Source organism: Nicotiana tomentosiformis, chromosome 10 (genome assembly GCF_000390325.3).
Source record: "Nicotiana tomentosiformis chromosome 10, ASM39032v3, whole genome shotgun sequence".
Lineage (NCBI taxonomy): Eukaryota > Viridiplantae > Streptophyta > Magnoliopsida > Solanales > Solanaceae > Nicotiana > Nicotiana tomentosiformis.
The window spans coordinates 61,299,713-61,326,707 of record NC_090821.1 but is presented as its reverse complement, the minus strand read 5'-3'; the positions used below and the strand labels follow the sequence as shown (position 1 = coordinate 61,326,707).

At 35.9% G+C, this 26,995-nt stretch overlaps 3 protein-coding genes across 5 annotated transcripts; all 3 read left to right on the top strand.

The window, feature by feature from the left end:
• The first annotated feature begins 57 nt into the window (after positions 1 to 57).
• Positions 58 to 3,820, top strand: LOC104111106 (uncharacterized). The gene is made up of 4 exons (XM_009620712.4): positions 58 to 364; positions 2,209 to 2,298; positions 2,381 to 2,477; positions 3,365 to 3,820. Exons 1-4 carry the CDS (start codon positions 112 to 114, stop codon positions 3,501 to 3,503), a joined length of 579 nt encoding a protein of 192 aa, XP_009619007.1. The 5' UTR covers positions 58 to 111; the 3' UTR covers positions 3,504 to 3,820.
• A 1,652-nt stretch (positions 3,821 to 5,472) lies between these two features.
• LOC104111107 (uncharacterized) lies at positions 5,473 to 13,428 on the top strand. Its single transcript, XM_009620713.4, has 15 exons — positions 5,473 to 5,629; positions 6,114 to 6,527; positions 7,337 to 7,414; positions 7,689 to 7,744; positions 8,900 to 9,019; positions 9,173 to 9,243; positions 9,445 to 9,538; positions 9,613 to 9,822; positions 10,565 to 10,816; positions 11,444 to 11,552; positions 11,665 to 11,732; positions 12,235 to 12,304; positions 12,414 to 12,488; positions 12,607 to 12,698; positions 13,105 to 13,428. Exons 2-15 carry the CDS (start codon positions 6,228 to 6,230, stop codon positions 13,181 to 13,183), a joined length of 1,674 nt encoding a protein of 557 aa, XP_009619008.1. The 5' UTR covers positions 5,473 to 5,629; positions 6,114 to 6,227; the 3' UTR covers positions 13,184 to 13,428.
• A 629-nt stretch (positions 13,429 to 14,057) lies between these two features.
• Positions 14,058 to 18,742, top strand: LOC104111108 (clp protease adapter protein ClpF, chloroplastic). 3 transcript variants are annotated; one of them, XM_009620715.4, is made up of 9 exons: positions 14,058 to 14,207; positions 14,753 to 15,183; positions 15,274 to 15,333; positions 15,527 to 15,621; positions 15,768 to 15,940; positions 16,806 to 16,918; positions 17,815 to 17,860; positions 17,993 to 18,033; positions 18,115 to 18,742. In XM_009620715.4, the coding sequence occupies exons 2-9, from the start codon at positions 14,857 to 14,859 to the stop codon at positions 18,268 to 18,270; spliced, it is 1,011 nt and encodes a 336-aa protein (XP_009619010.1). In that variant the 5' UTR covers positions 14,058 to 14,207; positions 14,753 to 14,856; the 3' UTR covers positions 18,271 to 18,742. The 3 variants fall into 3 exon arrangements, with proteins under 3 accessions (XP_009619010.1, XP_009619011.1, XP_018631436.1); XM_009620716.4 differs by having other exon boundaries at positions 14,082 to 14,207; positions 14,797 to 15,183; XM_018775920.3 differs by having other exon boundaries at positions 14,082 to 14,249.
• Positions 18,743 to 26,995: the final 8,253 nt, after the last annotated feature.

The following is a 26,995-nucleotide window of genomic DNA, read 5'->3' as shown; positions in this document are numbered from 1 at the left end:
AGCCCAACAAGTCAACTACCACTTCATTTCCATTGAAATTAAATGATGACCGTTTGTTTCTTCAACTTCCCTATCTTCTACTTTTGCTGAAGTAAGAGCAAAAGCAGAAGAATGACTACACATATTTCTCCAATGGCATCAACAATTAAGCAATTCCCATCAACTAGCTTCAATCCTCAGCCACTCCAATCAGTTTTCCACGGATTTAGAACAAAACCAACTCAAACTTCTGTTGCTGCTTCCCTTAGAAAAGCTCCCCATCTTCTCTCTTATTCACCTCCATTGCCTTCTCACAACTTCAATTTTCAGAATTCATTTGTTCCACTTTCTGCTTGCCTTGCTATTCTTCTCTGCTCCTCTCCTGGTAATGTAATCTTGGTTACCTTATTTTGCCTCTTTTGTTATCTTCCTATTGTGATTTTTCTGAGTAAGGGGAGCCTTGTCGTAACCATTAAAGTTATGTGACCAGGAGGTCATGGGTTCGAGCGGTGTAAACAGCCTCTTGCACTGCATACGATAGTGGTCGGGCTCTTCTCGACCCGCGCACAGAGGGAGTTTAATACACCGGGCTGCCTTTAGATGTGATTTTTCCGAGACCCTTTGAAACTAAGTGGAATGGATATAGAGGAATATTATAAGAGAAGTTTTTCGAATTCTTGAATGTTGAGATTTGGTAGCAACAAGAAGTTTTTTTCTTGTTGCTAGTTACAAGGAAGCAAAGACCATTGTGGTCCGACCCTTCCTCAAATCCCGCGCATAGCGGAAGCTTAGTGCACCGGAGCTGACTTAGGGAAGCAAATAGCTTGGTGTCTTGGGTTTATTTTTGGATTCAACATACATGCACTTATATTTTAAAGAAAAATTACATTATTAGTGTATTTTAATCTGTTGTATCAGATAACAAGGGCGGAGGCAGAAGCCGAGCTATGGGTTCGGTCGAACTCAATAACTTTTGCTCAAACAGTGTATTTTGTGTTAAAAAATTTATTAATTATGGGTAAAGATTAAATCTACAACCCAGTCATAAATATTTGAAGTTGTCGTTTTAAAATTCAGAACTCATAAAGTTAAAATACTGGCTCCACCATCTCGCAAATAACGTGCATAATATTTTCAGGTTGAATATTCCACTTTTTATGGATGGTTACTTGTATATAAATGATTTTTACATTACTGAATCGTCACTTGAGGGATTATATTCTATCATCTGCGTTTTGACCTTTGACACTATATTGGTCCAAATGGGAACAATGATCAACTCAGGTTTAAGATAGCCTAGCTTTCTTTGTATTGAATGTTTCTTTTGTTTTTTCATTTACTACTTATCAATGAAGATCTTACGTCAATAGCAGAAACTTCAGCTAATATCAAATCAGAAAAATGCTATTGAACAATATTAAGACTCAACAACAATAACAACAAACCCAGTATAATCGCACTAGTGGGGTCTAGGGAGGGTAGAGCGTACGCAGACCTTACCCCTACTTGGAGAAGATAGAGAGGTTATTTTCGGGAGACCGTTGGCTCAGGAAAGATAGAGAGGAAGGAGTAACAGCAAGCAACAACCCTAGCAAACCAAACAGAAAACTGAAGCGAAAGAAACAATAAACAATAACAGAAATCTAATGATAAGAAGATACAAGATTACCACTGAGGAATGCATTAAAACTACTGGAACGAGCAAGGACAACGCTCGGCTACCTAACCTTCTATCTTAATTCTCAACCTCCACTCCTTCCTATCCAGGGTCATGTCCTCGGTAAGCTAGAGAATCGTCATGTCTTGCCTAATCACCTCTCCCCAATACTTCTTCGGCCTACCTCTACTTCTCCTTAGACCCTCCGAGACCAACCTCTCACACCTTCTTGCTGGGGCATCGTGCCTCTCCTTTTCACGTGCCCGAACCATCTAAACAATTCAAGACTCAAGAAAACAGAAAATGTTATTATGCAAATGGAGAAGTTTGGTCTCAAATGTGCTTTATCATGTCTATTAACTGCTAAATGCTACTGATAAGTTCTGGTATTTTAGGAAGTGTACATGTTTAGCTAGACGGATTGATATAAACTTGAGATGCTATGGAAATTTATGTCACTGAATTCTCATGGACATACAGAATATCTCAAACAATATCAGAATCCGAAATTCGTTTTTTCCGGTTGTCACTGCTTGAAGGCTAATTGAGATGTAGTTGTGTTTTAATTGCAGCTAATGCTGGATTTCTTTCGGGTTCAACCGGAATAGAATCAGTTCCTGGCCCTGAATTACCTCAGATTGATTTTCTTAATCGGTGGAATGGTATGTTCATAAATAACATCGTAAAAAAATTCTGCTGACATTATGCATTAAGATGATATGCAGAAGTTGATCCTTTTTGCAGATGATAATCAGAAAAGGTATGCAGAACTTGATGCGAAATTCAAAGACTCGCCCCTGCTTAAACAGTTACTTGAGAAATCCAAGCAAAACAAAGAGAAGTAATTTCCTTTCATTGCTTTGACTGTTCCTTCAAAATGACTAGCTTTTTTGTTACAGAAGCCACAAGATCATATTGCACTTCTCACATTTTTTATGCCAATATTCTCAAAATATGGTTATTTTAAACTCGGAGATTTTCACTATTGTATTTGTTTCTAGTAGTGATTTGATCCGCTTTGCTTGGAGGGGGGTTGACTGACTTTTATTCAGTTCATTTTCCCGTGGTAATGATTAACTGTAATAGGCAGTAGATGAGTTAGGAATTTTAACAAGGGGATTCACAAAAATGCAAGAATACCGCACTTTGGGGTTTCACGTAAGGGGTTTCAACGTGAAACCAAAAGCAATTTTTAGCCACATTTGTGCTACACTAGTAACTTCTCTCTCTCTATATATATATATATAGTTGATCAACCGATTCCCCCGAGCTTAGGGTCAATTACGGGGGAGTAGGCCGTCTGCTGCAGATGATCCCCCTACGAACTCTATCTCCTCTCAATTACACGTATTTTAGGGAGTTGAACGTCTTATTCTTATGAGTGGTCTCATCACTTAGTGGTCTGGCGTGCAGTTAAATAGGTTGACCCTGGAAACTACTTTCTTAAGTATACTCTATTAGGGGACAATGTAGGAGGACGGTCTTGTATATGAACTTTTTTTTGGGTATATATACATACGTTATGCAAAGCATAATTTTTTGATGGAGGGGATTCAATGGAACCTTCTTTGGACCATATCGCTCTCTTAAGGTTGCATCTTGCAAGTGTTTGCGTTTTCAAAAGCTATGACATGTTGTCTTTCGAAGTTTCTTGAAGTATACGTGCAAAGAACTGACTTAAATCACATACTAGCAACAACCAGTGGTACTTAGTTGTGTGATTTTCAGGAACAAAAAATCAATTGAAGACAAGTATTGCCTACGAGGAGCTGAGTGGGGAGTTGGAGATTGCTCTACAGCAGGAATGACACCAGAAGAAAGAGACAGCTTCATTGCCATGTTGAAGCAGAAGGCAGGAGTAGAATGAACGCGCAACTAAAATGTACCCTTTATCGCCAGTGTTGGTTCGAATATATACTCTTCAAATTTTTCAAGAATGCAAATGGATGATGCAAAGAGTAGAGCATCAACCTTAATGGTGAAACTTCGCGTTATTTTTCTGCAGAGACCGGGAGTTTAATTGAGCCTCAAGATATCAGATGATCAGAAGCTATTAGTATTAGCAGTAGAATATGTCAAGGGCCATTCTGTTATTGTTCAATAGCTTGTAGATATATTACATTAGAAAACTATATATGAACTTGAGAGTGCATATTGATATTAGTTATGAAGCTTTTGCACCTACTGCTTTCTTCTAAAACATCATTTTTCTGAGCTAAATTTGATAGCAAGTAACAAGACTATTTTATTCAGCTATGGTTTCTTGTTAAGACGTGTGATTTTAATAATTTTTTTTTTGTCATTGGATATAAAAGACAATGAAGCTGGGTAATAGAGTTCGTGAATAGGAAGAGATTGAATGCCTTTGATGAATAATTTTCTTTATTATTTAAGAGCTTTCATAATGAAATGTTGGTTGGAACAAGTTGGGACTCCCAGTTATAATACAACTCTTTTGTATAAGTCAAAATCTGCCCTAGAATATTTGAGACAAGACAACTCTTTCAAGAATGCAAAGGAAGAGTCTTCAAGCCGTCATCAGTCGAGGTCGACCAGGAAGCAACGAGGTTCGTGGCCGAGATATCAACAAGGGTCGAGGTCGAGCACCGGTAGCAAAGCTGTAACGGCTAGTTTTCGAAATAGGATATTAAAGATAATATTCTAGTGGATACTCTCTGCACTTGTACTATTAGGGTTTGTTAAGAAAATGTCTCATATAAATAGAAAATGAGACAATAGTGTAAGACACGTGATATTCATTTTAACAAGAACAAACTTTTGATTGAAGATTCTTTCTCTCTCTTAAAAAGATACAAACACTACTTTTTCATCTAGATTCTCGTTCGTATTATCCCATACCCTTCCATCAGATCCGAGAATAATTCGAACATTTTGGGATTTGTCTGTCACTCATCGTTGTCAGGAGGAGGGATAATCAACTAGTTCATACTTTATTGGGTGAATCACTCCTATTTACTCGAATGACATTTATTATTATTTATTGCTAGCGAGTACTACACTATTGCTCATATTTTTTGGAATAATTAATGCATATTGTTGTTAATCCTCCACCCGATCTGACCAACATTAGTCACCTTTTTGAAAATAACATCTAGAGATATTATTATTAACTAAGTTTAACCCATTATTATATAAATTAAATTGTTTTAACCGAAAGATTACACTTTTTGGTCAAACATCTATCATGTTCAATGTATTAATTAAAATCTACTTCTGTTAACATATCTAAAACCTAATGATTCTGGCCCTTTGTGTGTATATATATATATATATATATATATATATATATATATATATATATATATATATTATATTTAAAGTAAATAAAAAAGATATAAAATTTTGAAAATCAAAGAGTAACAAAATAGAGAGGAAATACTGTAACCAGTATAGAATCAGAGCCAGAAGCTTAGTCATTCTTAATTTTTTTTCATCTTCTTTTACCAAATTACTTGCATATAAATATCACATCGTCATCAATCCCATGCATATATGGAAAGTTGGTCGTGACGAAAAGTAATGATTGATTATAATCTTTATTGTACGCTATAAAATTATCATTAACAATTCTTATTTTGATAAATAACCTCCCGTTATATTGACATTAATAGGTTGACTCCACCATAATCTTTTTGTTCTTTTCTATACAACTACAAGCGATTCAATCCTCACTTGCTTTTTCCTTTTCCTTTGCTCAAAAGGTCAACTGAGAAAGAAAAAAAACTATAGGGGGAAAGTAAAATAAAGGAATATCCACAAAGGTCCTTTAACGAAACCCTGACAAAAGAAAGAAAATTTATTTCACTTACAAGAATAGAAAATGACAAAAACCACCCAAAAATAATAAGTTAAGATAAAAATATTCCACAAATTAGCAAATCCACTCCCCCATCTCCTAAGGGAGTCTTATTTTGCGTTTAGCTCATTAGGACCCCACCTTCTTCCCTCCAGCACAATTCCCTCAATTTACAGGTAATTTTTTTTTTCTATTTGAATTTTCAATACATGCATATAATTTATGTGTTTTTTTTTAAATCATATTCTCGATATGTATTAGTAATTTTTTTCTTTTTTTCTCTGTTTGTGTTAATCTGTTATTTTGAATCTGTGGAAGAACTTCTAAATTGGGTTCTGTAGGTATAGGCTTTATTGAGGTTCTAATTTTGTAAACTTTATTCAATTATATAATTTCTTGATTTAATTTTAAATGGGGTTGATTTAAATGCCAATTAATAGTTGGCAAATAGCTAAAATGTCATGGTTCTTGATTTTGATGTAGTATTAATAATGTATTTTCTCATTGAATATATGGGAATTGAGGGTTAGTTCAGTAAGATGAGTTATTTTAGATGTAAAGATTCGATTTTTATTGGAAGTTATGCCTATATCCAGCCTAATTATTAATGGTAATTGTGTCCTGTATACAAAGTTGTGTAATACATTCTGTTCTTTCCAGGGAATTCATTTCTCTTAGCGGAATTCACGTGGGGTTAGTCAGATTTCAGTATGTGTTTGACTTTAGCTGTAATGAAGGAATAGGAAGTGAAAGTGGAGTTAGGAGAAGCAAATTATGTATCGGCCTGTAGCAACTACTACCCGAGGTGGGGTGCCTAGTGATAGTGGAGATTCTGTGGTGACACTAGACCAAGTTCCACGATGGATTGATTCTGACATTAGGTACTTGTATGAGAATGAAGATCCTAATTCCGACTATCCAGATCCTTTGTCGTCTGCTTCTGGTTCTGAGGGAAATGCAAACGGTATGGTTTCCAAGTTTCCGTTAGATCATGAGGTTAACTCCAAGATATACCTGTGGAGAGGAGACCCCTGGAATCTTGAGGTAGATGCTGTTGTTAACTCTACAAATGAGGTGAGAAGTAACTTTTTTCGCATTTTCTTTGTATTTATTTTGATGTGGTTTGTTGACTTGGGTAGTACTTACTTCTTATGTTGATGAGTTATGTGCATATTTATTTTTTTAATGTGGAGACTAAGGGATCAAATAGCTTTTTTGCTTGTATCTATCCATCTGAATGGTGGCAAAAACATAAACTTGTAGCCAACAGATTAGCAGAAGATTTTTGGTTTTCTTTGAAAATTTTGAGTTCCAAGTAGCTTGTTTGTGTGTCTTAAATGCTGTATTGAGTAGGAGATGCTTAAAGTTAATGTGCTTTTATTTGAGCTAAAACTGTAAATATCCAAAAAGGAGGAATATTTTTCAATCCTGTTTCTATTTCTTTCAAGGGATGGGGAAAGTAGGTTTCGAGTACTTTATCCATAAAAAGTGGTATAAGTGGAAGTATGTTGATTCCACTAACAGTGTGTCTGTGGGGGGGGGGGGGGGGGGGTTAAAATATTTATTCAAATTTGTGTTCTCTTTCTACTTTGCAAGTTTATCACCACCGCGGAAGAACCTAGAAAGTGAAGCATGTAGATGTAGGTTATATACCGTTATGGGAGTATATACCCTGTGTTTCTCTGACCAAGGTGACAACTAAATTGTTCCATACATACCTTTGGATTAGTTATGGCTGCGCTTGTTTTATTTTGTGCAATTTCGATAAGAATATTTTTAGAAATGCAGATAGCCATGCAAATTTGCTAGTTGCCTACATCAAGAAACCGCCTTTGCTGTCAGTGGAATTGTTGACAATTATACTTATATTTTGTGGTAAACAGAACTTAGATGAAGCACACAGCAGCCCTGGATTGCATGCTGCAGCTGGACCTGGTCTTGCAGAAGAATGTGCTACTCTGGTACATTCCCCTGTGTGTGCATATGTTTTCCACATTTTTCTTTTATGTTTTCTCCTCAACATTACTTATTTCCTGAACTGGTTCGCAAATAGGGTCTGAAGCATAACTTGTGGCAACCATTTGAACTTCAAACAGTTTCTTTACATTTTATTTTTTACTTTCTGTTTATTCTATCCTAAGGATGTTATATAACACTTTTCCCAACTTTTTACCCTTTAATTCAACTTATGATACTGACACTAGAAAGATATGGATGGTTTACTTTGCTTCATAGGGAGGCTGCCGGACAGGAATGGCGAAAGTTACCAATGCTTATGATCTTCCTGCTAGGTGTGTGATGTTGGGTTATTTTATCAACTCGATGCACTATTGTTGAGTAGGTTTATAACTGAATTCTTCGTTAGTTGATCTGCAATACCTTATCTTTACATATGCAACAACATTTGCGCTTAAATCCCAAACTAGTCGAAGTCGGCTATGTGAACACTCTATATTTATTCTACTCCATCTGAGCCTTGTTTATTCCAGTACTCAATTATTTGTCTTATAGGACAAATCATGGACTTTTTAAGAAATTGTGTTATGTTATTCGCTAAGTCAAAAAGGATTCAAAGACATTGTGTTTTTGAGTACTTTCTTCCATATGATTTTTGACCCCTTTTAATCCCTTCAACGATCATGGTATCACATCTATGGACGGGCGTATCTGGAGATATCCGTGGGAAATTTAGTTGCTTCCCTTGATATCCACTTTTCAAGTATATTCTTATAGTAAAAGCAAGAGAATATAGAGGTGGAAACTGTGAACCTATCTAAGCTGGTCTTCAGTAGGAAAAAACGAAAAAGCGTGTGGACATTGAGGTATGACCTGCATACCATTCAGGGATATCCTGACCTTGTCTACTTCACCGGAATCTTCATACTACGTAGTGTATGAGTTTGTGATGGAATTGTTATATGGAAGCCAAGTTGCAATGATATCTGACATACTGATAAGAAATTTCGTAATCACAAACAATGTGATCCTACTTGTGTTGGATAATCTAAATAAGGATCTGATTCTGTGAGAATTTAAATAAATCTTCAATCATGTTTTTCGATGACATGGTAAGGAGGCAGTACTACCTATCTCAATTCAATGCCATTATGTCTTACTATAATTTTTTTTTCCAGAGAAACTGATGAGAATTGAAGTCGTTGAGCCCCATAATCTTCTCTTGACACTTCTCAGATAACAATTTATTATTTAAATGGTGATAACTGGGTGTTGAGTAGTAGTAGTAGTAGTAATAGTTGCTTTGTATCACCGTTTTTAGCTACTAGCATGCATTACAGTTAATTAAGGTATTAAAAAGAAAAAGAAATATTTAGTTCTCTCTTTCTCTTTGAACTCAGTTCATGATATTTAATCACAATTTTAGCATGGGAATAAATGCAGCATAATCATAAGCCTTTGACATACTTCTGATTGTGTTTCATGTGCAGGAGGGTCATTCACACTGTTGGTCCAAAATATGCGGTAAAATACCACACTGCTGCCGAGAATGCTCTAAGTCATTGCTATCGCTCTTGCCTTGAACTTCTTATAGAAAATGGGCTACAGAGGTTGTCTAATGGTCATATATTCTGCGGTTATTATTAATGCCGTGATTTTGTGTATTGAAAAGGAAAAAGGAAGAGTCAGTCCCTTGATTTCATTTTGATTTTAGGGTTCAATAATTTAAAATGCAACTTACTGTGTTGAATTATGTGGTGCAGCATTGCTATGGGCTGTATATATACCGAAGCCAAAAATTATCCGCGAGAACCAGCTGCTCATGTTGCAATAAGTGAGATCCTCTCTGTTTTCAAAATCAAGTGCTTATTTGTTTGTTTTGATTTTCAAGTTAAAGATAAAGATATTTCTTTCTGTGCTGAGTCTGTAAAAATCTATGATATCTCCATCTGAAAGATTCCTTAATGTGTCAACTATTTGCTTTTTATGTGTTATCTGCCACTTATTAGACTCCATCTTTTTATACTTTGCTTAGGAACGGTACGACGGTTTCTTGAGAAACAGAAAGATAAAATAGAGGCAGTTGTTTTCTGTACAACTACGTCATCCGATACAGAGATATATAAAAGGTATACTTTGTACATTGTTTTCTGCTATATACTTGAGGGTGTGCATGAATTTCTACTGTATCTTAATTTTGCAGATTGCTTCCTCTCTACTTCCCTCGGGATAATCATGAGGAGGAAATTGCCCGTTTAAAACTTCCTGCAGATGTTGGGGATGAGAATGGAGAGACAACTACTGCCGAGCGTAAAATAAGAATAAAACCGTTGCCTAATGCAAAAGTTTCTAGTCCAAGGACCCCCGAAGCCTCTGTTGATCTGTCTGCCAGTAATATTGGTTTGTCGAGAAGGTTAGTGACGGATTTAAGCAGTTCACCACACCATATATCATATGAACAGTGGGTTTGCAGGATATTCAGTTGAAGTGTTAATGTTGGTCAGAACTCAGATATGGTTTCATTGCTCATATCTCCCTCCAACTTTTTGAAATCTATGTGTGTGATAGTAGGATGAAATTGACAAAAGAAATTTTTATTTACGTAAAGAATAGCTCATTGTGGCCCCAAGCTTTTGCGCTGTCTTTTTATGATATCATTACCTTTCAACTTTTTATTTGAAACAAAGTAATTAACCCTCATACTTTACAGATAAATCATAAACCTAAATCTATGACTGAAGTCTGAACTTTCCAGGAATGAAGATGCTAAATCAAATGACATGTTTTTCGATGATTGATAGAGACTTGGGTAATAAGCAGAAAGGGCTTTCTGTATCCAAGCATTATTTAGGTGGGATTAAGCAGTTTTGTAGTTGAGCACAGTGCTGCATTCTCTGAGTTATAATTGGATGAACTTTTCCACCAATATTTTACTAGAAAAGTAGCTTGCATTCCACTTGATTAACTGCTTTGATGGTGGAAGTTCTCTCTCTTGGCCTGGAGCAAGAAATGAAGGCTTATGCTTAAACAGATAAAGATATCTCGTTATATATCTTCTCTGAATATCTTAAAACAGCAAGAAATATTATTTGCGCAGCATATGCCTTTTATATATATATATCAGTAAGCCCGACTAACGAAGCTTTCTCAAGCAGGAGTTCGTCCTACTTGGGTTTATTTTTGGATCCTGCTTTTATGTCCCTGATCAAAGACCCAGACCAGCGACGCAGAGAACAATGGGAAAAAACAGCTCAAGCGCAAAGTAGTTGGAACTGCTTTAAAATGCTTGGATATGGTGACCTTGGGGGACCTCCTTTATCAGCTGCAGAAGAATATTCCCTTCATTCTAGATATCTTGCAAAAGCAAATTCTCTTAATCTTTCAGAAATTGCAGAAATGAAAATCGTGTAAGCAGATTTTCTTTAGTCCATGATTTTGTCTAATAAATGAGAATACCTATATCCAACTGTTTGGAGCCTCAGATATGCATTTGAATTGAGTGAAAGTAGGACGAGATCTGCCTTTACCCGAATGCATCCAAAGGTTTTGTGATATTAATATGACTAATAGCATGTATGACCAAGCTTCTAAAATCAACTTATTTTGAAAAGTGCTTTTCAAAAAAGTAATTTTGGTGATAAGCAATTTATGTTTGGCTAATTAATCTGAAAAGCACTTTTGAGCAGTAATTAGTTTTTGGCCAAGCTTTTAAAAACTGCTTCTAAGTGTATTTTTCTCAAAAGTGCTTATCAGAAAAGTGTGTTTTTGGAGAGAAGCTACTTTTTTCTGCTTCTCAAAAACTGCTTCTGCTTCCCCTCAAAAACACTTTTTTCCTTCTAAAAGCTTGGCCAAACACCTCAATTTTTGGAAAAAAGCACTTTTGGCCCCAAAAAACGCTTGGCCAAACAGGCTATAATTTAGCTACAAAAAAAGGTTATCATGAGTAATAGATAGCTGAAGTATTATTAACATATCGATGGTAAGTGTTTCCTGGTATATGTTAAACTTAAGTTGCTCATTGACTATGTTTTCAGTTACCGAGGAGGGGTTGATAGTGAGGGTCGTCCAGTTATGGTAGTTGTGGGAGCACATTTCCTGCTAAGATGCCTTGATCTTGAGAGATTTATTCTATACGTTGTAAAGGTAGTGATAATTACTTCTATCCATAGCAATTGTGTGATTCAATAATTAGTTTTGCTTCAAAAAATTTGCATGATTTTGGCAGTAAATAGTTATTCTACTTGTCACATGTCAGGAATTCGAGCCTTTGATTCAGAAGCCTTACTCTATCGTGTATTTTCATTCTGCAGCTTCTTTACAATTGTAAGTATGATCTTCTGGCCCATATATTCACTGGCTCATGTCCGTGTGATTAGTATAAGTGAAACAATCAATAATTTAGGCCGTTAATTAGATCGCAAATGTGCATGCATTGCCGGACATCAATATTTTCCTTTTTCTTGTCATTTTGCTTTTAGGATCCATTTCTACAGCTCTCCGTGTTAGTTTGGTTTGGCGCTGAAGATCGAAGCGTAAAACTTAGTTGTTGTTTTTTTCCTTTTTTTTTTCTTTCTCTTACTTCAATCTCTGAGCTCCATGCGGTTGATTCATTGAAAGAATCCTTTTCTAAAGCTCATTAATAAAGTTTTTGATCTGTTTTTCTTCGGCAATTTGGTTGTCTTTGACCAAAATCAGAGGGAAAGGTGACATTGAAACTGTGTTTCTCACTTTGATGGTGCTAAGCTTTTGCATTGTACTCCAAATTTGGCAATTCTTTTTCTGTTAAATTGTTGATTCCGCATTTTGTTGTTTTGTATCAAAACAGGCAACCTGATCTGGGATGGATGAAGAGATTACAACAAATACTTGGACGGAAACACCAGTGTAACCTTCATGTATGAATGGTTTCACCCTTTTTCTCTTGTGTTTTCCATGGTTCCCCGAAGCCGGACCTTACTCCCGGGTTTTTTGTTATTGCTAAATCTCGTTTTTTTTTGGGAGCAGGCAATATATGTTCTTCACCCTACCTTTGGACTGAAGACTGCAATTTTTGCTTTGCAACTCTTTGTCGATAATGTGGTACTTATATGCTTAGGACCTTTTATCTTTTTTCCTTTGACTAATCCCATTATTACTGGTATATAAACTCAAACTTTCATTTTCTCTGAAAGCATGTCACTGGTGATTTATTCTGCAGGTGTGGAAAAAAGTAGTATATCTTGATCGTCTTCTACAGCTATTCCGTCATGTTCCTCGTGAACAACTAACCATTCCAGATTTTGTGTTCCAGTTAAGTTATCATGCTTCTATCGCTCATTTTTTTCACATCAAAATGAACAAGGATTGAGTGCAACATGCCATTACAGACGTTGTCCGTAGTTTTTTGCTCAATTGTGGTGGGGGTGGGGTGGGGATAATAGTTACTACTTGCCTATCTTGGATTAGGTTTGCCATTGTCTCAGGCAGATGGGGTTTCTTGATATGGAGCACCCCCCCCCCCCCCCCCACACACACACACTGAGATTTCGATAGATGTTGAACTCCGGACCCTTAATTCAAACGTTCAATGGGTTAAACAGTAGCAACATAAAGATAGAATCGATCAAAGTTTAAATCGTGAATCTGCTTGTGTAGCAACGATCAATCTCCCTTCTTGTAAAGGGAACTTGAACTACAACTCATCTTTTGATTGCAGGCATGATTTGGAAGTAAATGGAGGGAAGGGACTAATAGTGGATCCTAGAACTAAATATGTTTATCAACGAGCAACTTGATATGGAGCAACTTGCAATCTATGAGCTTGTTGTCTTTTATATCTTTCTTATATCAAGGTAGTTATTTAGTGGCATTTGTTTATTTCTTTTTTCTTTGTAATTTTATTTATTTATTGAAACAATGTGTCTTGTCTCGTGTGGCAATAAATAGTCCCTTCATGTAACATTTTCCATGTAATTATTTATTTTTATAATTTGATTGAATATGTAGTAATCTTTGAAATATTTTACTATGAACTTGACCATATTGTCCTCTCTGGAAGTTATAGCAAGTCCTGGGATTATGAGCAACAGGTTGAAAACAATTCTATATTGATAAAATCAACTGATTAGATCTAAGTTGTTTCTCCGCATTAAATGTGTAATTTTTCTAATAAAAACATTCTGAACGATTTTAACAACCAAACACAAAATAACTTCAACAGAAATAAAATATTGTGTCATATAAGAGAACCGAAATTAATTTTCTTCACATAAATTTCAGTTAAAAAATTTCCATTCTTCAGATCTATTTTGTGGGTAAATTTTTTATCAAGTAAAAAGCCCCACAAGTACAACAAAACAATTACACCTTGAAAATAACAAAAGAAAATGGCTAATATGCTTTGCTAAGCATATGAGAAGAGTAACGACCACTGAAATATAACTAATTAGCATTACAATATGGTTTAAACATTGCAGTAAAACACAAATACGCGTCCATTTTTTCAGCGGAATTTTATTAAAGGATCTATGTAATACGGAGTCAGAATTTGAAATTTGTTGATTTTGAATTTATTGAGTTCAAAATTAAAGTATATATACAGATTTAATAAATTTCTAAAAAATACAACCCCTTCCATAGTTGGGAAAGACAAGGGGCAGAGATTGAAAAAAGAATGAAAAAATAAACACAAAATATAAATGGGGGGTAGCATGAAATTTAGTGGACACCAATTGCCAATTAACAGTGAACACCCATTTTCAGACGCCTAGTCCTCGAGCTGTGGAACTCCGTTCTTCTTCTCCAGTGATCTTTCAGCTAGTGAGTATTATTTTATTCAGTTACAAATACTTAAACTCTGAGGTATAAGATTTTACATTATATATTCTGTTTTTCTTTTATTTTTTGAACTTTAATTATGCAAGGCAGACGGCAGTTATGTGATTTTAGTTTCCCAGAATTGAATTGTAGAAATACTCTAATTCCAATTTAGAAGTTCTTTCTTTAGCTTAATCATTTTCAATGAATGTTAATGTAGTTATGTTATGATATAGAAGATTCATATAGTCGACTCAAACTAGTTTCGGATTGAGGTGTATTGTAAAATGATAAATATTTAGGGTTTTTGTGAAGCTTTGACAAGGGTTCTCCTTTTCTTTTAAAAAAAGTAAAATTCTAAACGACAGTATGAAGGGTATAATTGGTGCAATGGTAAAACTTGCCGCCGTGTTAAGGCTGCATACCTTAGACCTGATGTGGTCCGGTCCTTCTCCCTCACCCCGCGCATAGCAGGAGCTCAGGTCACCAGGCTATTTTTTTTTCCCTAAAAGGCAGTACTAATATATAGTTTCATAAATTGACTACAGAAATGCTGAAGTTGAAACTTTGAAAAAGAATAACTGTATTTCAGAAGTAGATTGAACAGAAAGGAAGGAGTTAGGTGAAGGAGGGGTTATCCTGAACAGTAGACATGCTGCAAACTATGTCAATGAGTACTCTTGCTACTTCTAGATATTGCGGAGGTTGTGGATCCACCTATCTGAGGACGCATTTTGGACAGATAAAAGAAGCCGCAACTGGTTTTGGTGAAAGTCATTTTGTTTGGAATGATTGTCGGAAAAGCTTGTCCTTTTATACCCACTTTGATATGCTAAAGCCAAGAAATTTGAGAGCTCAAGCTGGATGGCTGTTTAAAGGAGGCGATCAAGGCTCAGAAGCAGGTTGTGAGCGTAGTGAGAGTGCCAATGAAGATATCTTGATGTTCTTTTTCCAGCTGGACCTGGCTACACGCGTGCAGGTTGCCATCTAGCTCTATGATTTGTTGTAGTTTTATTTGGTATGTGTTCAACCGTTGCTTCACCAGTTGTCTATCCTGCTTTATTCACAGTATGCTTTGAACGTGGAGCAGTATGAAATTGCACAACAACTAAGAGAGAAGCTTACTGAGGTTGGAATATGGAGATCTTAATTTTCCTATTTCATCTCATTTTTACCTGATTTTCCATTAAAAATATTAAGCAACTGTTGCCACTGTTCTTCCTGTAATTTTATTGGATTTTGGATGTCTGAAAGACAAGCCAATGGATTAGCGAAAATTGTTTACTGACTAGAATCGGCACGCTTCTTATATGCTAATGAAGGTGGAATCAGAGGTTTTGAAGCAGCAGGAGTCCAGAAGGGGATCGGCCTCAAAGAGTGAAGCTCAAGATATGGCCATAAGCATCTTGCGTCTACGGTAAGCATCCTCACTCTTTTTTTTTATGAGCTTTGAGTGCTGAATCTCAAGGATTAGTCGAACTGGTTATGAAGATTCTACCTTTAGTATGTTCCAAAGACATCATCTCTTGAGCTTACCTCTGATCAGCTTTTTGCTTCATCCAGTGCAGACCTGCAAAATGCAGTTCAGAGTGAAAACTATGATTTGGCGGCTAAATTACGAGACGAAATTTCCAAACTGGAGGCAGAATCTCTAACTGCATCAATAAGAGCTCAGGCTTATGTAAATGTGGAATATGCATTTCGATTAGGCCAGAAAGTGAGACACAAGAATTTTGGTATGGAAGCTTTAACTAAGGTTTTGTTTTGCACATTAATGTTTTATCATTTAGGAGAAGTTGCGGCAGATACTTGTCTATGGCATGGGTATCCTAAACTGTTGTCAGTGGGGAATGTTTCTTTATGTTAATACTACATGGTGCAAATGAACTGTGTAAAGCTAATTAATACTACATTTTTGTTGAGCTGAAAGTTACTTTATGCACACTGGGTTCAACAAGAAGCTTGTTTTGCATACTTTTTGGGTCAAAGTAGGCATGATCATCATGCTTGTCATTATTTGCACACGAACTGAAGGGAAAAAATGGTAAAGCTGACGAGGAGAAAAGGATAAAAATTCTGTGGTAGGTCTATAAGGTGGAACGGAAGGAACAGCTTGTTTAAAATTCAAAGACACTCCAATGTTTTAAAAAAAATGATGTAAAAGTTCAGCTAGGTTCTTCATATAACTGAGTTGTAGCTAAAAGTGATATATAATTTGAGAACCTAGTATGAAGTTTCTTTGTGGGATCATCGGATCTTGATAATATGATTATTTCCCAGCCATTGGATTTTTCTTTTTATTGAAACTGCATGAACTACTGGACTGAACCTCACAAAGTGATCAAACCTTTGCTAATTTGACCTTTGAGGATACAAGATCAGGAAGAGCCTCTAATATGTTTCCTTCTGTGCAAGTCGACTTGCACGGATATCTAGTGTCTTAATGTATAGGTTGATATAAGTATTCATTTGGCAACATATTGCTTCCTTCTGGGGAAAATATGTTCTCTTAACTGACATTTATGGAACCCTAGATTCAGCTTGATTAGTAAGTGTTGCTCAAGTTGTTTATAGTATTGAAACCTGATCTTCTGACTTCAGGATATCGTGGTGTAATATGTGGGATGGACCCAATGTGTTGTGAATCAAGTTCATGGATGGAAACTGCTCAAGTTGATAAGTTGAGCCGTGGTCCTGATCAGCCATTTTATCAGGTTTTTCGCATTTTTTTATCAGATAAAAAAATTCAGTTTTTTCCTAGATCTTCTAACATAAATTTCGTGTTTCCTGCTGCAAACAAAGATTTATCACCTCATTCCCATTCTCAATCCAATTCATCTATCTGAATTCTGAACATGATCTGGTATTGTCAGTGATACTTTGTAGCCACATCCCGAAGAAAAGACCAAATAACTTTTTTAAACTGCATATGTCAAATCGTCAACTACTTGTTCAGGTTCTAATCCACTATCCTCCTTATATCTGAAGTTTAATTTACTGCTTATGCTCTAGAAGTCCCACTTCCTGGTTTCATCATCTTGTGGGAATTATGAGATGTTGTCTATCCCCATTGACCTGATAATTTACCAACTTTGGTGTGGTCCTCTAGCAACTGCTCAGTAACTAGCTACTGTAGCATCAACTATACGTGACAACTTTTCATCACTGGCTCACTTGGCAGTACAAACACAGAAAAGTACTTTTACCTTTAGACCCTCATTTTAGGAAAAGTGCAAACAAGTTCAAAAATTGATTCTGAGTTGTGAAAAATTTTCATATTAGAGTTAAGGTGCCGGAATGATACCGTACAGAGCAAATCTGTTTGAGCTTCATCAGAGAAACATTTTAGTGGTACAAACAAAAGTCTGGTTGTCTTGTTGACTTTCCTTTACTTGCGTCTTCTGGCCAAAAAAAAGGCGTGTCAACTCTGCAGGAGGGTTTGTTTAGAGAACTTCTTAAGCATACTGCAAGTTCCTGATCCTAATCCACATTTCAAACTTCAGCTCGCATTTTGCTGCATTAGAGGGACCGAAAGCGCTGCTGCTCCATGTTATATTCTTCTTTATGTAATACTTCAGACCTATTTAGCTTTGATTCGACATGTTTTCAGGTGCTGGTGGATGTACATACAGATCCCAATCTGTTAGTTGCATATGGTAAGTGAAATTTGACACCATGAATAAGCATTTCTTATAATTAGATAATCTTGTCTGAGCTAAGGTCATATACTCTGTTGAATTGTAAAATATCAACCTCTTAGAAAAGTCTGATAATTGTTCATCTTGCAGTTCCTGAGGAAAGTTTAGTGGCCCCCAGCGAACCAGATAAGGTATGTATCCAGCCAATCTAAAAATACAGACGAAGTTGTTATTCGATCTCTAACTTGGTTAAAAATGGAACACGTGTGTAGGATAGATTTGATCATCCCTACACCTCATTCTTATTCTTCGGGATGGATGCTGCTGGAGATTTCATACCAATCAAGCAGCTGCGCGAGAAATACAACAGGCCTCGGCATGAGGTGCCTTACGATCCAGAGGACGAGAAGGGTGGAGAAGGTTCCTAGATTTGGCCACGAGCATGCTCATGCTCTGCTCTATGCAAGATTTGAATATATGAGAAATCTTTTTCCTGATTTAAGAGAAAATGACAGCTTGGGTTTCCGTCATTTTGAGAGACTACAAATCATGTTTTCCTGCACAATGTCCTTAGAATACACATGATTGTGGAGGCTTTGGTGTATAGTTGTGGAGATTTAGGATGACCATGATCAAAGTACATAGAGCTTCTGTTATTATGAGCCACTTTCGTCAGAAAATGGTCTATTTTAGAACAAAGAACAAAATGTGCCGTGTATAATGGATGTATGGTTATTATTCCACTTTTCAGGTCTCCTTTTAAAATAATTTGTAAGTTTTTTATCTTAAGTAAAACAGATGACCAATCTTCAGTGATGAAGACCAAGCACTCCAGTTGGGAATGTTACTATTGGATTTTTTTTCTCATAAAGACATAACATAGATATCTCTTCATTCATACTTTCAGGTACCTGAATCTCTCCTGAGATTTTATTAAGTGTTATGTCATGTGATCTTCTAGGTCACTTGCCTTCTTATTATGATCATTTTGATCATTTGCTCATCTTCTTTATCAAGAATGTTATTTGAAACCGATTTGTCTATACGCTTTAAACATATCATAGACTTTGTCCTTCCAGGACTTATTCTAATAGGAGCATTTGCAGTGAGAATATAGTTACTTTCTTTGGGTCAGCAAATGCGTCTGCCATGCTTTACAATATAGTGCAGATGAATTATCTTTTTATGAACTTCAAGTTCATATTATCTTCGAGGATCTAGAGGTACAAATGATAATTTATTCCACGTAACTTTTTCTCAACTGTTTATCATGTCTCCCCCTCATGTTAGAAAAACTAAGAGCTCGTTTGGACATAAGAAATTTTTTCCTTTTTTCCAAAAAAAATTTATTTTTTTTCGAAATCAGCGTTTGTTCATAAAATTTCTAATTTTCACTTGAAGATGCATTTTGGAAATTTTAAAAAAATTGAAAAACTATAAAAAAACTGTTTTTCAAAATTTTCACTCAAATCACTTACAAAACTTCAACAACCCAAAATTATATTCATGTCCAAATACAACTCTAAATTTCAAATAACATTTTCACTTGAAAAAAATTTTCCCCCTATTTTGAAATTTTACAATTCTTATGTCCAAACGCCCACTAACTTGCTTCCTCAACTTTGGAAACTAACCTTTGTGCGTTATAGTGTTAATCAAAATATACACCGCATAACAATAATAATAAGATGGAATTATTTGGTTCCTGACCCTGAACCACTTTTGAGGGGAGAATGTAACATACTTTCGTATATAACGTATATCAAACCGATATAGATAACTTTGTTCTAATAATAAATAGTTTAGCTATTAAGTGGAGGCACTCAATAAATTATTTTGCTAAACCAATTGTGAATTAAACCAACCTATCAAGATGAACTGTCTTGAATAAAAAATCTAAAAATTATGCTCTAAATTAAATTGTTGAGCAAGTTACCTCGCAAACACCAGGTTGCAGATAATAACAATCGCACATGTAACCATCCCATATATGCATCTTATGTGGTATACATGGTAGGTAAATGAGCCCATATTCACCTTTGATATTTTAAGCATTCATGGGATTCAATCCCAATTTTAGTTGGTCTATTAATTAATGAGAACAAACAACATGAGAGAATTTGTAAAGAACTTTCTAATTCTTTAATATTTACCCATGTGAATTCTCTTTTATTTTTGCAAATCATACTTAAATTAACATGGTTAAACCAATTGTACCAACTGAATAAATTAGCAATATTGATAAACTTCAGGTTTATACCATGAGTGTGCAATTATCAATAAACTCCAAGTTTATTATGATATGGGTTGTTATATTAATAAACTTATACTTTATTGTGGCATACTTTTATTTATGTGGTACAAACTGGAGAATAAAGCGGATAGCTTTCACATACATATTACCCCGCTACAAGTTGTAGTAATAGAAAATATTAAATCTTTCATTTATTTTTAGTCTCATATATCTAACCGTTTTAGCGAATACTTTAGAAACCCAATAAGTTTCTTTGAGACTTACTGCGACACAATACCTTATTGATAATCAATTGTATTCCTCCAAAATAGTACTAGTTGGCTCTTCTAGAGCTCTCAATTAGTTTTGTAGTACCATATATTCATCAACATCCATAAAGTGAATATCTCTCTCAAAGAGAAAGTTATACCATTATGGTCATGGTCAAAATTATATGCAAGATATGTTTCTTGCATTACTGTTGTCCTTTAATAATCACATTGCCAAAATATTTTGGCGTACAATAGGTACGTGACCAATGATCATTCATGCCATAATAATGACATTATTTTCTTATTTCCTCTCAAACATCCTTCTAGAGGTGAGTGTGGTATATTCACTACCACTAGCGCATTTATATTCTTTCAAGAATGAATATGTATTCATAAAGCACATGGCGTCACATTCACACCATGAATGGACCATAATCATCTATATGTGCTTTATAAAATCTCATGTCAAATCGATGACAAATGTTACTTTCACAGAGTGAAGGATTATTTTGAGAATCGTTATTGTTCTCATTACCACAATGATGACGATTATAATTCCGTTTATTGCCACGTCCACATCCATTGATACCTTCACGGTAATAATTTTGTCTTCTTTCATACTTATCACATATTGCTACCACATTCTCTTTAGGGAACAAGAATGAAGTTGTAACACCCTGGAAAATTTTGAAGTATTTCAGTGTAAAGCCCCGTAAATTTCGCAAGTGAATTCAAGGTTTCGTGGTGCCGGAGTAGGCTTAAGTGTTTGAGGATGGTATAAAATCTTCACGGCGAGCTTGCAAGCCGCGGTTCGAACTTTTTGGGTTGAACAATGCACCAAAAAGTAAAGAAAAAGTTTTGACAAAAAAGCGTGTTTATGCGGTCCATTATGCGACCGCATAATCACTTTGCGGGCCGCATAATGGTCACAGAAGTGAGCAGGAGAAGGGCCAGTCTGGGGGCAATTATGCGGTCGGCTATACGACCGCATAACTGTTATGCGGTACATTATGCGATCGCATAACAGTTATGCGGACTGTATAGTGACCGCATACACGGACAACTTTTTGATCGTTTTGGTGTGTAATTATGCGACCGATATGCGGTCCGCATATCCATTATGTGGTCGCATATGCGACCACAGAACCTGTTTCGGAGCTCTATTTTTGGATTTTTAAAACCCGACCTTACTTCGTTAAATACACGCTTTGGGTCATTTTTGAGCAAAATTCTAATATTTTAGAGAGAATGGAGAGGGTTTTAGAGAGAGAAAAAAACCCTAGGTTAATTATTCATCAAGTCTTGCTCAAATCTTGGAAGATTAACAAGGAAAACCCATAAGTTCTTTATTTAAGAGGTAAGGTTCCATACCCTAGTTTTTAATTTCGAATTTGGGTAGAAGATGGTTGATTAGGAGTATGATTCATGGGTATGAGATTATTATTTATACATGCATGTACCAATAAGAATTGTGGGAAGATTGTTCAGCTGAAATAAGTAAGGATTGGGTTGTGGAGTGAAGAAAATCTTGTAAAAGAACCTTGTGGTTAAATTTGCACACCTAGTGTCTGATAAAATACTCAAATGAGCTGAGACCATGAATATCTTCCTAATTATGGTTCAATTTTGTTATGTCTCAAAATAGATCAGGATCGCTAAGAATTCCGGATCATTCTAGAGTTAAGGAAGCTCGATTGAGGTATGTTGGCTTAACTTTCTCTCTTGGAATTGAATTCCATAATGTTTTCGTAAGTTTCAAAGTATGGGTTGCGTATTAAAAGTTTATGGCTTTGAGTCGTGCTTCAATGAAAGATAGTATGACAAATTGTGTGAGAAAATTTTAATATTATTAAGACTCTTAATTGCTCATATGTGTATCTAAAGTCTTGATTTGGAAATATCTTATTGTTGATAATCTATAAAGATTATTGGAAGTGAAATAAGTTAATTGGGGATATAGAGTGTGGCCAACGTGCCAAAAATTTAAGTTATGATTGTGCCTAGTAGTGCAAATGATTTGAGAAGATGTGATAAAGAATATGAAATGAGCCTCGACTCAATTATTTAAAAATGACTTCGAAGATAGAATTACCTAAAAGTTTTTGTACTTAATTCATACCCATTAGTGGTTGCTTTACCTAATGCTTTGCTTTATAAATATATCTAGTGTGATTCGAGTTCTATATACTCATGTGTTGAACCGGTACATTGTCATTGTTAGGGATGAGCATTGTAAGAATAAATGGTGTATTGATTGTTTATGATTTTCATGTGTTTCTATTGTTGGATGGTATGCCTCATTCTTTGGGAAGAAACCATTTGTGTTTGAAGTTTCCATTTCAAATGAATTTGAAGTATATGATTTTATGAAATATCTTATATGTTGATACTTGATGGTGATCTTTGAAATTGAAAGAGGTGAAAGTGTGAAATATGAAATACGGCCATCGTGCCAGGAATAAAGAATCTTGTGAATGGCCTAATGAGCCAAGGAAATATTGTCGTTGCGAATGACTGAAAATACTAATGAGAATTTATACAATGTGAAAGATGTTGAGGTGAGTACAATTGTATTTATGATATTTCTGTTTGCAAATCAAATCAAAAATATTTTTGGGAGCATCATTAGCAATACCTAGGAAGGGTGGGTCATAAGGCCTACACCTGAAACTACACGTGCCGGTGTAGGGGTGGATTGGGATTATTTCCCTTATTTTGGGATGAAATTGGAACTTTTGGAAATTGTGATATTATTCCCCTTAATTGGGATGAAACTAGAACATTTGTGGATTGGAAAAGTCAACCCACACAGCATATGTGGGAAGTCAGCCTAGCTGATCGGATGGAGATCAGACGCCATATTGCGCATATGGTGGTACTACTCTTGGTAATAATTTTCTTTCGCATCACATGTCAAACCACATTATTCATGGGGAGATGGACTAGCCGATCGGGCGTGATCGGACTCCGTGCTAACAAAGACGGTGGTATATCAGTGCTAATGATCTCCCAACCAAAATTATATATATGAAGTTCGCATTTTGAAAATTATTATGTTTTAATTGGACGTTTGGATATTGTTGATTATGACTTGTTGTTTCTATGTGTTGCCTTTTTTTATATGGGCATTCTCTTTTAAAAGAGGATTTTTAGCTATACATACTAGTGCTATTCGACAATACTAATATCTCTTTTGCTAGGGGCGCTGCATCTTTAATGGATGCAGGTGGTTCTTCATCAGGTGATATTGATTAGTGATAGCAGTATACTCTTTTCAGCTGATTTGGTGAGCCCCACTTCATTTCGGGGTCATGTATATTTTGTTCCTCATGTACTGCATTTTGAGGTATAGCCGAGGCCTTGTTGCCGATATTTCTATATCACTCTTCTATTGTACTTAGAGGCTCCGTAGACAGGTTGTGGGTTATGGTTGATGTTGGGAATTGAACTAAAAATGTTTGTACTTGAAAATTACGTTTTTCATTAATTCTATAAACTCGTAATGTTTTGAAAATTATGAATGAAGATGCTAATGGGAATGGAAAGGAAGTTGTTAATAAAGTCTTTTCAGTGATTGATTAATGGAGTACATCTCCTCTTTATTCATGGACGAGTTTGGGTAGAAGGAAGTCTAATAGGCTTGCTCGGCCGGGTTCTCTCGGTTGAGCGCCGGTCGCGCTCCCCGAGTTTGGGGCGTGACAGAAGTAAATTCAATGGGACGAGTTTTCACTTCTTGTACTCACAATCATATATGAATTTGATCATAGCAAGACATAAAAAATTTACCACTTCGGATGGTTACAATTTCTTACAAACTCTAGTAGAGTTATAAATAAATTTATTGTCTTTGCTTGTATTTAAAATTAAATTATAGAATTTTAAAAATTTAAAAGAGAAAAATAAGGTAAAATACTTACCTTAAATCCGAAATTTATTCCTGAAGGAAGTTCATGGAACAATTGAAAACCATTATGTATTATGTACAAGTTGAGCACCATATACGTATCCCAAAGCCTGGTGACCAAAGCAGATGCCTAGTTTAGGAATATCAATGCATTCACGCAAAAGGCTCACGCAAATTCCTATATCTTCTCTCCACGGGTGGTTTAATTTCTCAAACATTAGACAACTAATTAATAGTATATCTATAAATGAAAACAACTGTCCTTTACTCAATTGGTTCGAGTCTCGTCCAGATAATGTGTTATAAAACAATCAAAGAAGAATAAGAGTATTGAATAAAAAAGAAGAGAAAGAGAATTCTTATTGAGTTGGGATGAATTACATTAGAATAGAACCCTCTATTTATAATGGAAAAGTGACTTAGCCACAAAGTAACAAACTCTAAAATCTCTTTAAAAGATAGATATTTACCATAAATAAAATATTATTTATAACATTTTTAAAATTATTAGTTCATTTTTAAAAGTCTATTTCAATGTATTATTTTGTAGCATGTGGTATAATAACCCACTAATTATGGTAATGATATGTTACATCAGATAAAACTTAATCTTTCACCGTTAGTCTACACTATATTAAGATTTGACTTTGTAGTCCATTACAAATATTTTGTTAGTTGTATGGCATTTTTTTTAAATAATACAAAAAGATGATAAATAAAAAACAAGAGATTTTTGTAAAATTATTTATTTTTAAATTGTAAGGCGCATAAGGGATCATTTGGTCTAATTAGAATTCAAATCCTATAAATATTTCATACTATGAGTAGCTGTAATTGTAATATACCTTAAAAAAAATATGTACAACTTTCTTTTGACTGCCAGCACTACAAATAAATTACTGTGTTCTAAATCAATAATTCATAAATAGATTCTTAATATAAATACAACACTTAGACCAAATAGATTTCTTTACTTTATGTTTTACAAAAAAGAAGTATAGAGAGAGAGAAAAATCACACCTCTCTCCACTCTCTAACCAAACGTCACTGACATGGCCACATACCCCTCTCCGGCGAAGGATCCATCCTCGAAAATCCCATCGGAACCACCGAACCCCCCTACGGAAGCCTCTCAATTTGAGATGGAAGAGGACAATCCTCAAAAACATTCTTTCAAAGAGATCCTACTGGAAAGGAATCTGATGTCTACCACTTCATATGAACTAACCCACTCTTCCCCCTGTTCGAATTAAATGTGAGGAATATCCCCATCCCTTTGTCAAAGGTAGACAGGAACATGATATACCTCCCCTGGAGATACTCTTTAATAGTGAAACTATTTGGGAGGAAAATTCCCCACCAGTTACTGCGAACAAAGCTTGCACATTGTACCCCTAACACTAATCGACCTGGGATAGGACTTTTCATCGTCAAATTCAACCTGGAAGCAAGCATGAACAAAGTCCTGACAGAGGGTCCTTGGTTTGTGACAGGCCATTTTCTATCTATACGAAAATGGAAACCAAACTTTGCTCCAGCGAAATCCAAGCTTGCTATTACAGCAATTTGAATTAGACTCTTACAACTCTCAATGGAGTTCTATGATAGGGCGATCCTCGATCAAGTGGGCAACATGGATGGCAAATTACTGAAAATAGATACATGTATAGGATCTGTGTCCAGGTTCCACATCCTCGTCACCACCGATGTCACCATCGGAACCCACAGTCAACCCATCCTATATGAGGGGGAAGGGATTCTCTACAAGGGACGTGGGAGAAGTGTCCATACGCTACGCTACTGCCCATTTTCCCTCAATGCTAATGAAAATAACCATCCAGTTAACCCAACTCCTACTACCACAAACGTTGGTACATTCTTTAGCAAAGACTCTCTGTGGCAAACGGTCCCATTCAAGCGAAACAAAAAAGGAATCCACAAAGGAAATTGCTTACAACATCCGATCGGAGCAACATCGGAGCAACCCACGACCCAGGTAAATGGGTACAGTAAAGCCGCGGGTACATTCCTCGACCTGGTAGCCACCACCACTGGCGGTAGCAACCCTAAAGCCCACGAACATCTGGACCTAGGTGAACACTTGGTCTCTATGGGGTGGGCTACGGATAATCAACAAGACTTGAGATCTTTAAGGCCCAACTCTGATAAGGACCCATTTTTACAAGTGGGCCAAGTCAAAATAAAGGCAGCCCCGTAAGCCAAACTGATTAGGCTGAAACGGCATCTGCCTAAGTCAGGCACAATCCCAAAAGATATCACTTTAGGGAATATCTCTGTTCCCCAAAATCCCAATACAATCTACAAAAATGGGATTGAAGATTCTACCCCCCCCCCCTCCCCTCCCTTTTGACTCTGCTCCTCCTAAATCGAGTACTCTTACACAAAAAGAGAGTATCTCTTTTTTGGAAAGGGATCATTTGTCAATATAATCCCATCCTAAAATGGCCCACACGTTCACGAAAGGCCACTTTACTGTGCCTGTTCCTGCGCCACACACAATCCATCCTCATCTCTTTCCCGATCTTGCCTCTTATAGTGGAGGTAATCAAGTGTTTGTACAAACTCAATGCCCAATACTATCAATGAGGTGACACCCCCAGTCAATCCCTCAAGATTAATTGCAAAAGGCAAATCGTCTAACACGAAACCGAAAGAGGAGATGGATTATAATGCTTTTCCCCCCTCTGACTTTACTCCAAGCCACACCAACAGTCACCTTCACG

Bases quoted from the DNA above. Each gene is read 5' to 3' on its own strand.
- LOC104111106 (XM_009620712.4), top strand. From the start codon at position 112: ATGACTACACATATTTCTCCAATGGCATCAACAATTAAGCAATTCCCA. The intron at 365-2,208 runs GTAATGTAATCT...TTTTAATTGCAG, and splicing joins TCTTCTCTGCTCCTCTCCTG to CTAATGCTGGATTTCTTTCG. The intron at 2,478-3,364 runs GTAATTTCCTTT...TGTGATTTTCAG, and splicing joins TCCAAGCAAAACAAAGAGAA to GAACAAAAAATCAATTGAAG.
- LOC104111107 (XM_009620713.4), top strand. From the start codon at position 6,228: ATGTATCGGCCTGTAGCAACTACTACCCGAGGTGGGGTGCCTAGTGAT. The intron at 9,823-10,564 runs GTTAGTGACGGA...TTTCTCAAGCAG, and splicing joins AATATTGGTTTGTCGAGAAG to GAGTTCGTCCTACTTGGGTT. The intron at 12,489-12,606 runs GTACTTATATGC...TTTATTCTGCAG, and splicing joins AACTCTTTGTCGATAATGTG to GTGTGGAAAAAAGTAGTATA.
- LOC104111108 (XM_009620715.4), top strand. From the start codon at position 14,857: ATGCTGCAAACTATGTCAATGAGTACTCTTGCTACTTCTAGATATTGC. The intron at 15,184-15,273 runs GTTGCCATCTAG...CTTTATTCACAG, and splicing joins ACCTGGCTACACGCGTGCAG to TATGCTTTGAACGTGGAGCA. The intron at 15,334-15,526 runs GTTGGAATATGG...ATGCTAATGAAG, and splicing joins TAAGAGAGAAGCTTACTGAG to GTGGAATCAGAGGTTTTGAA.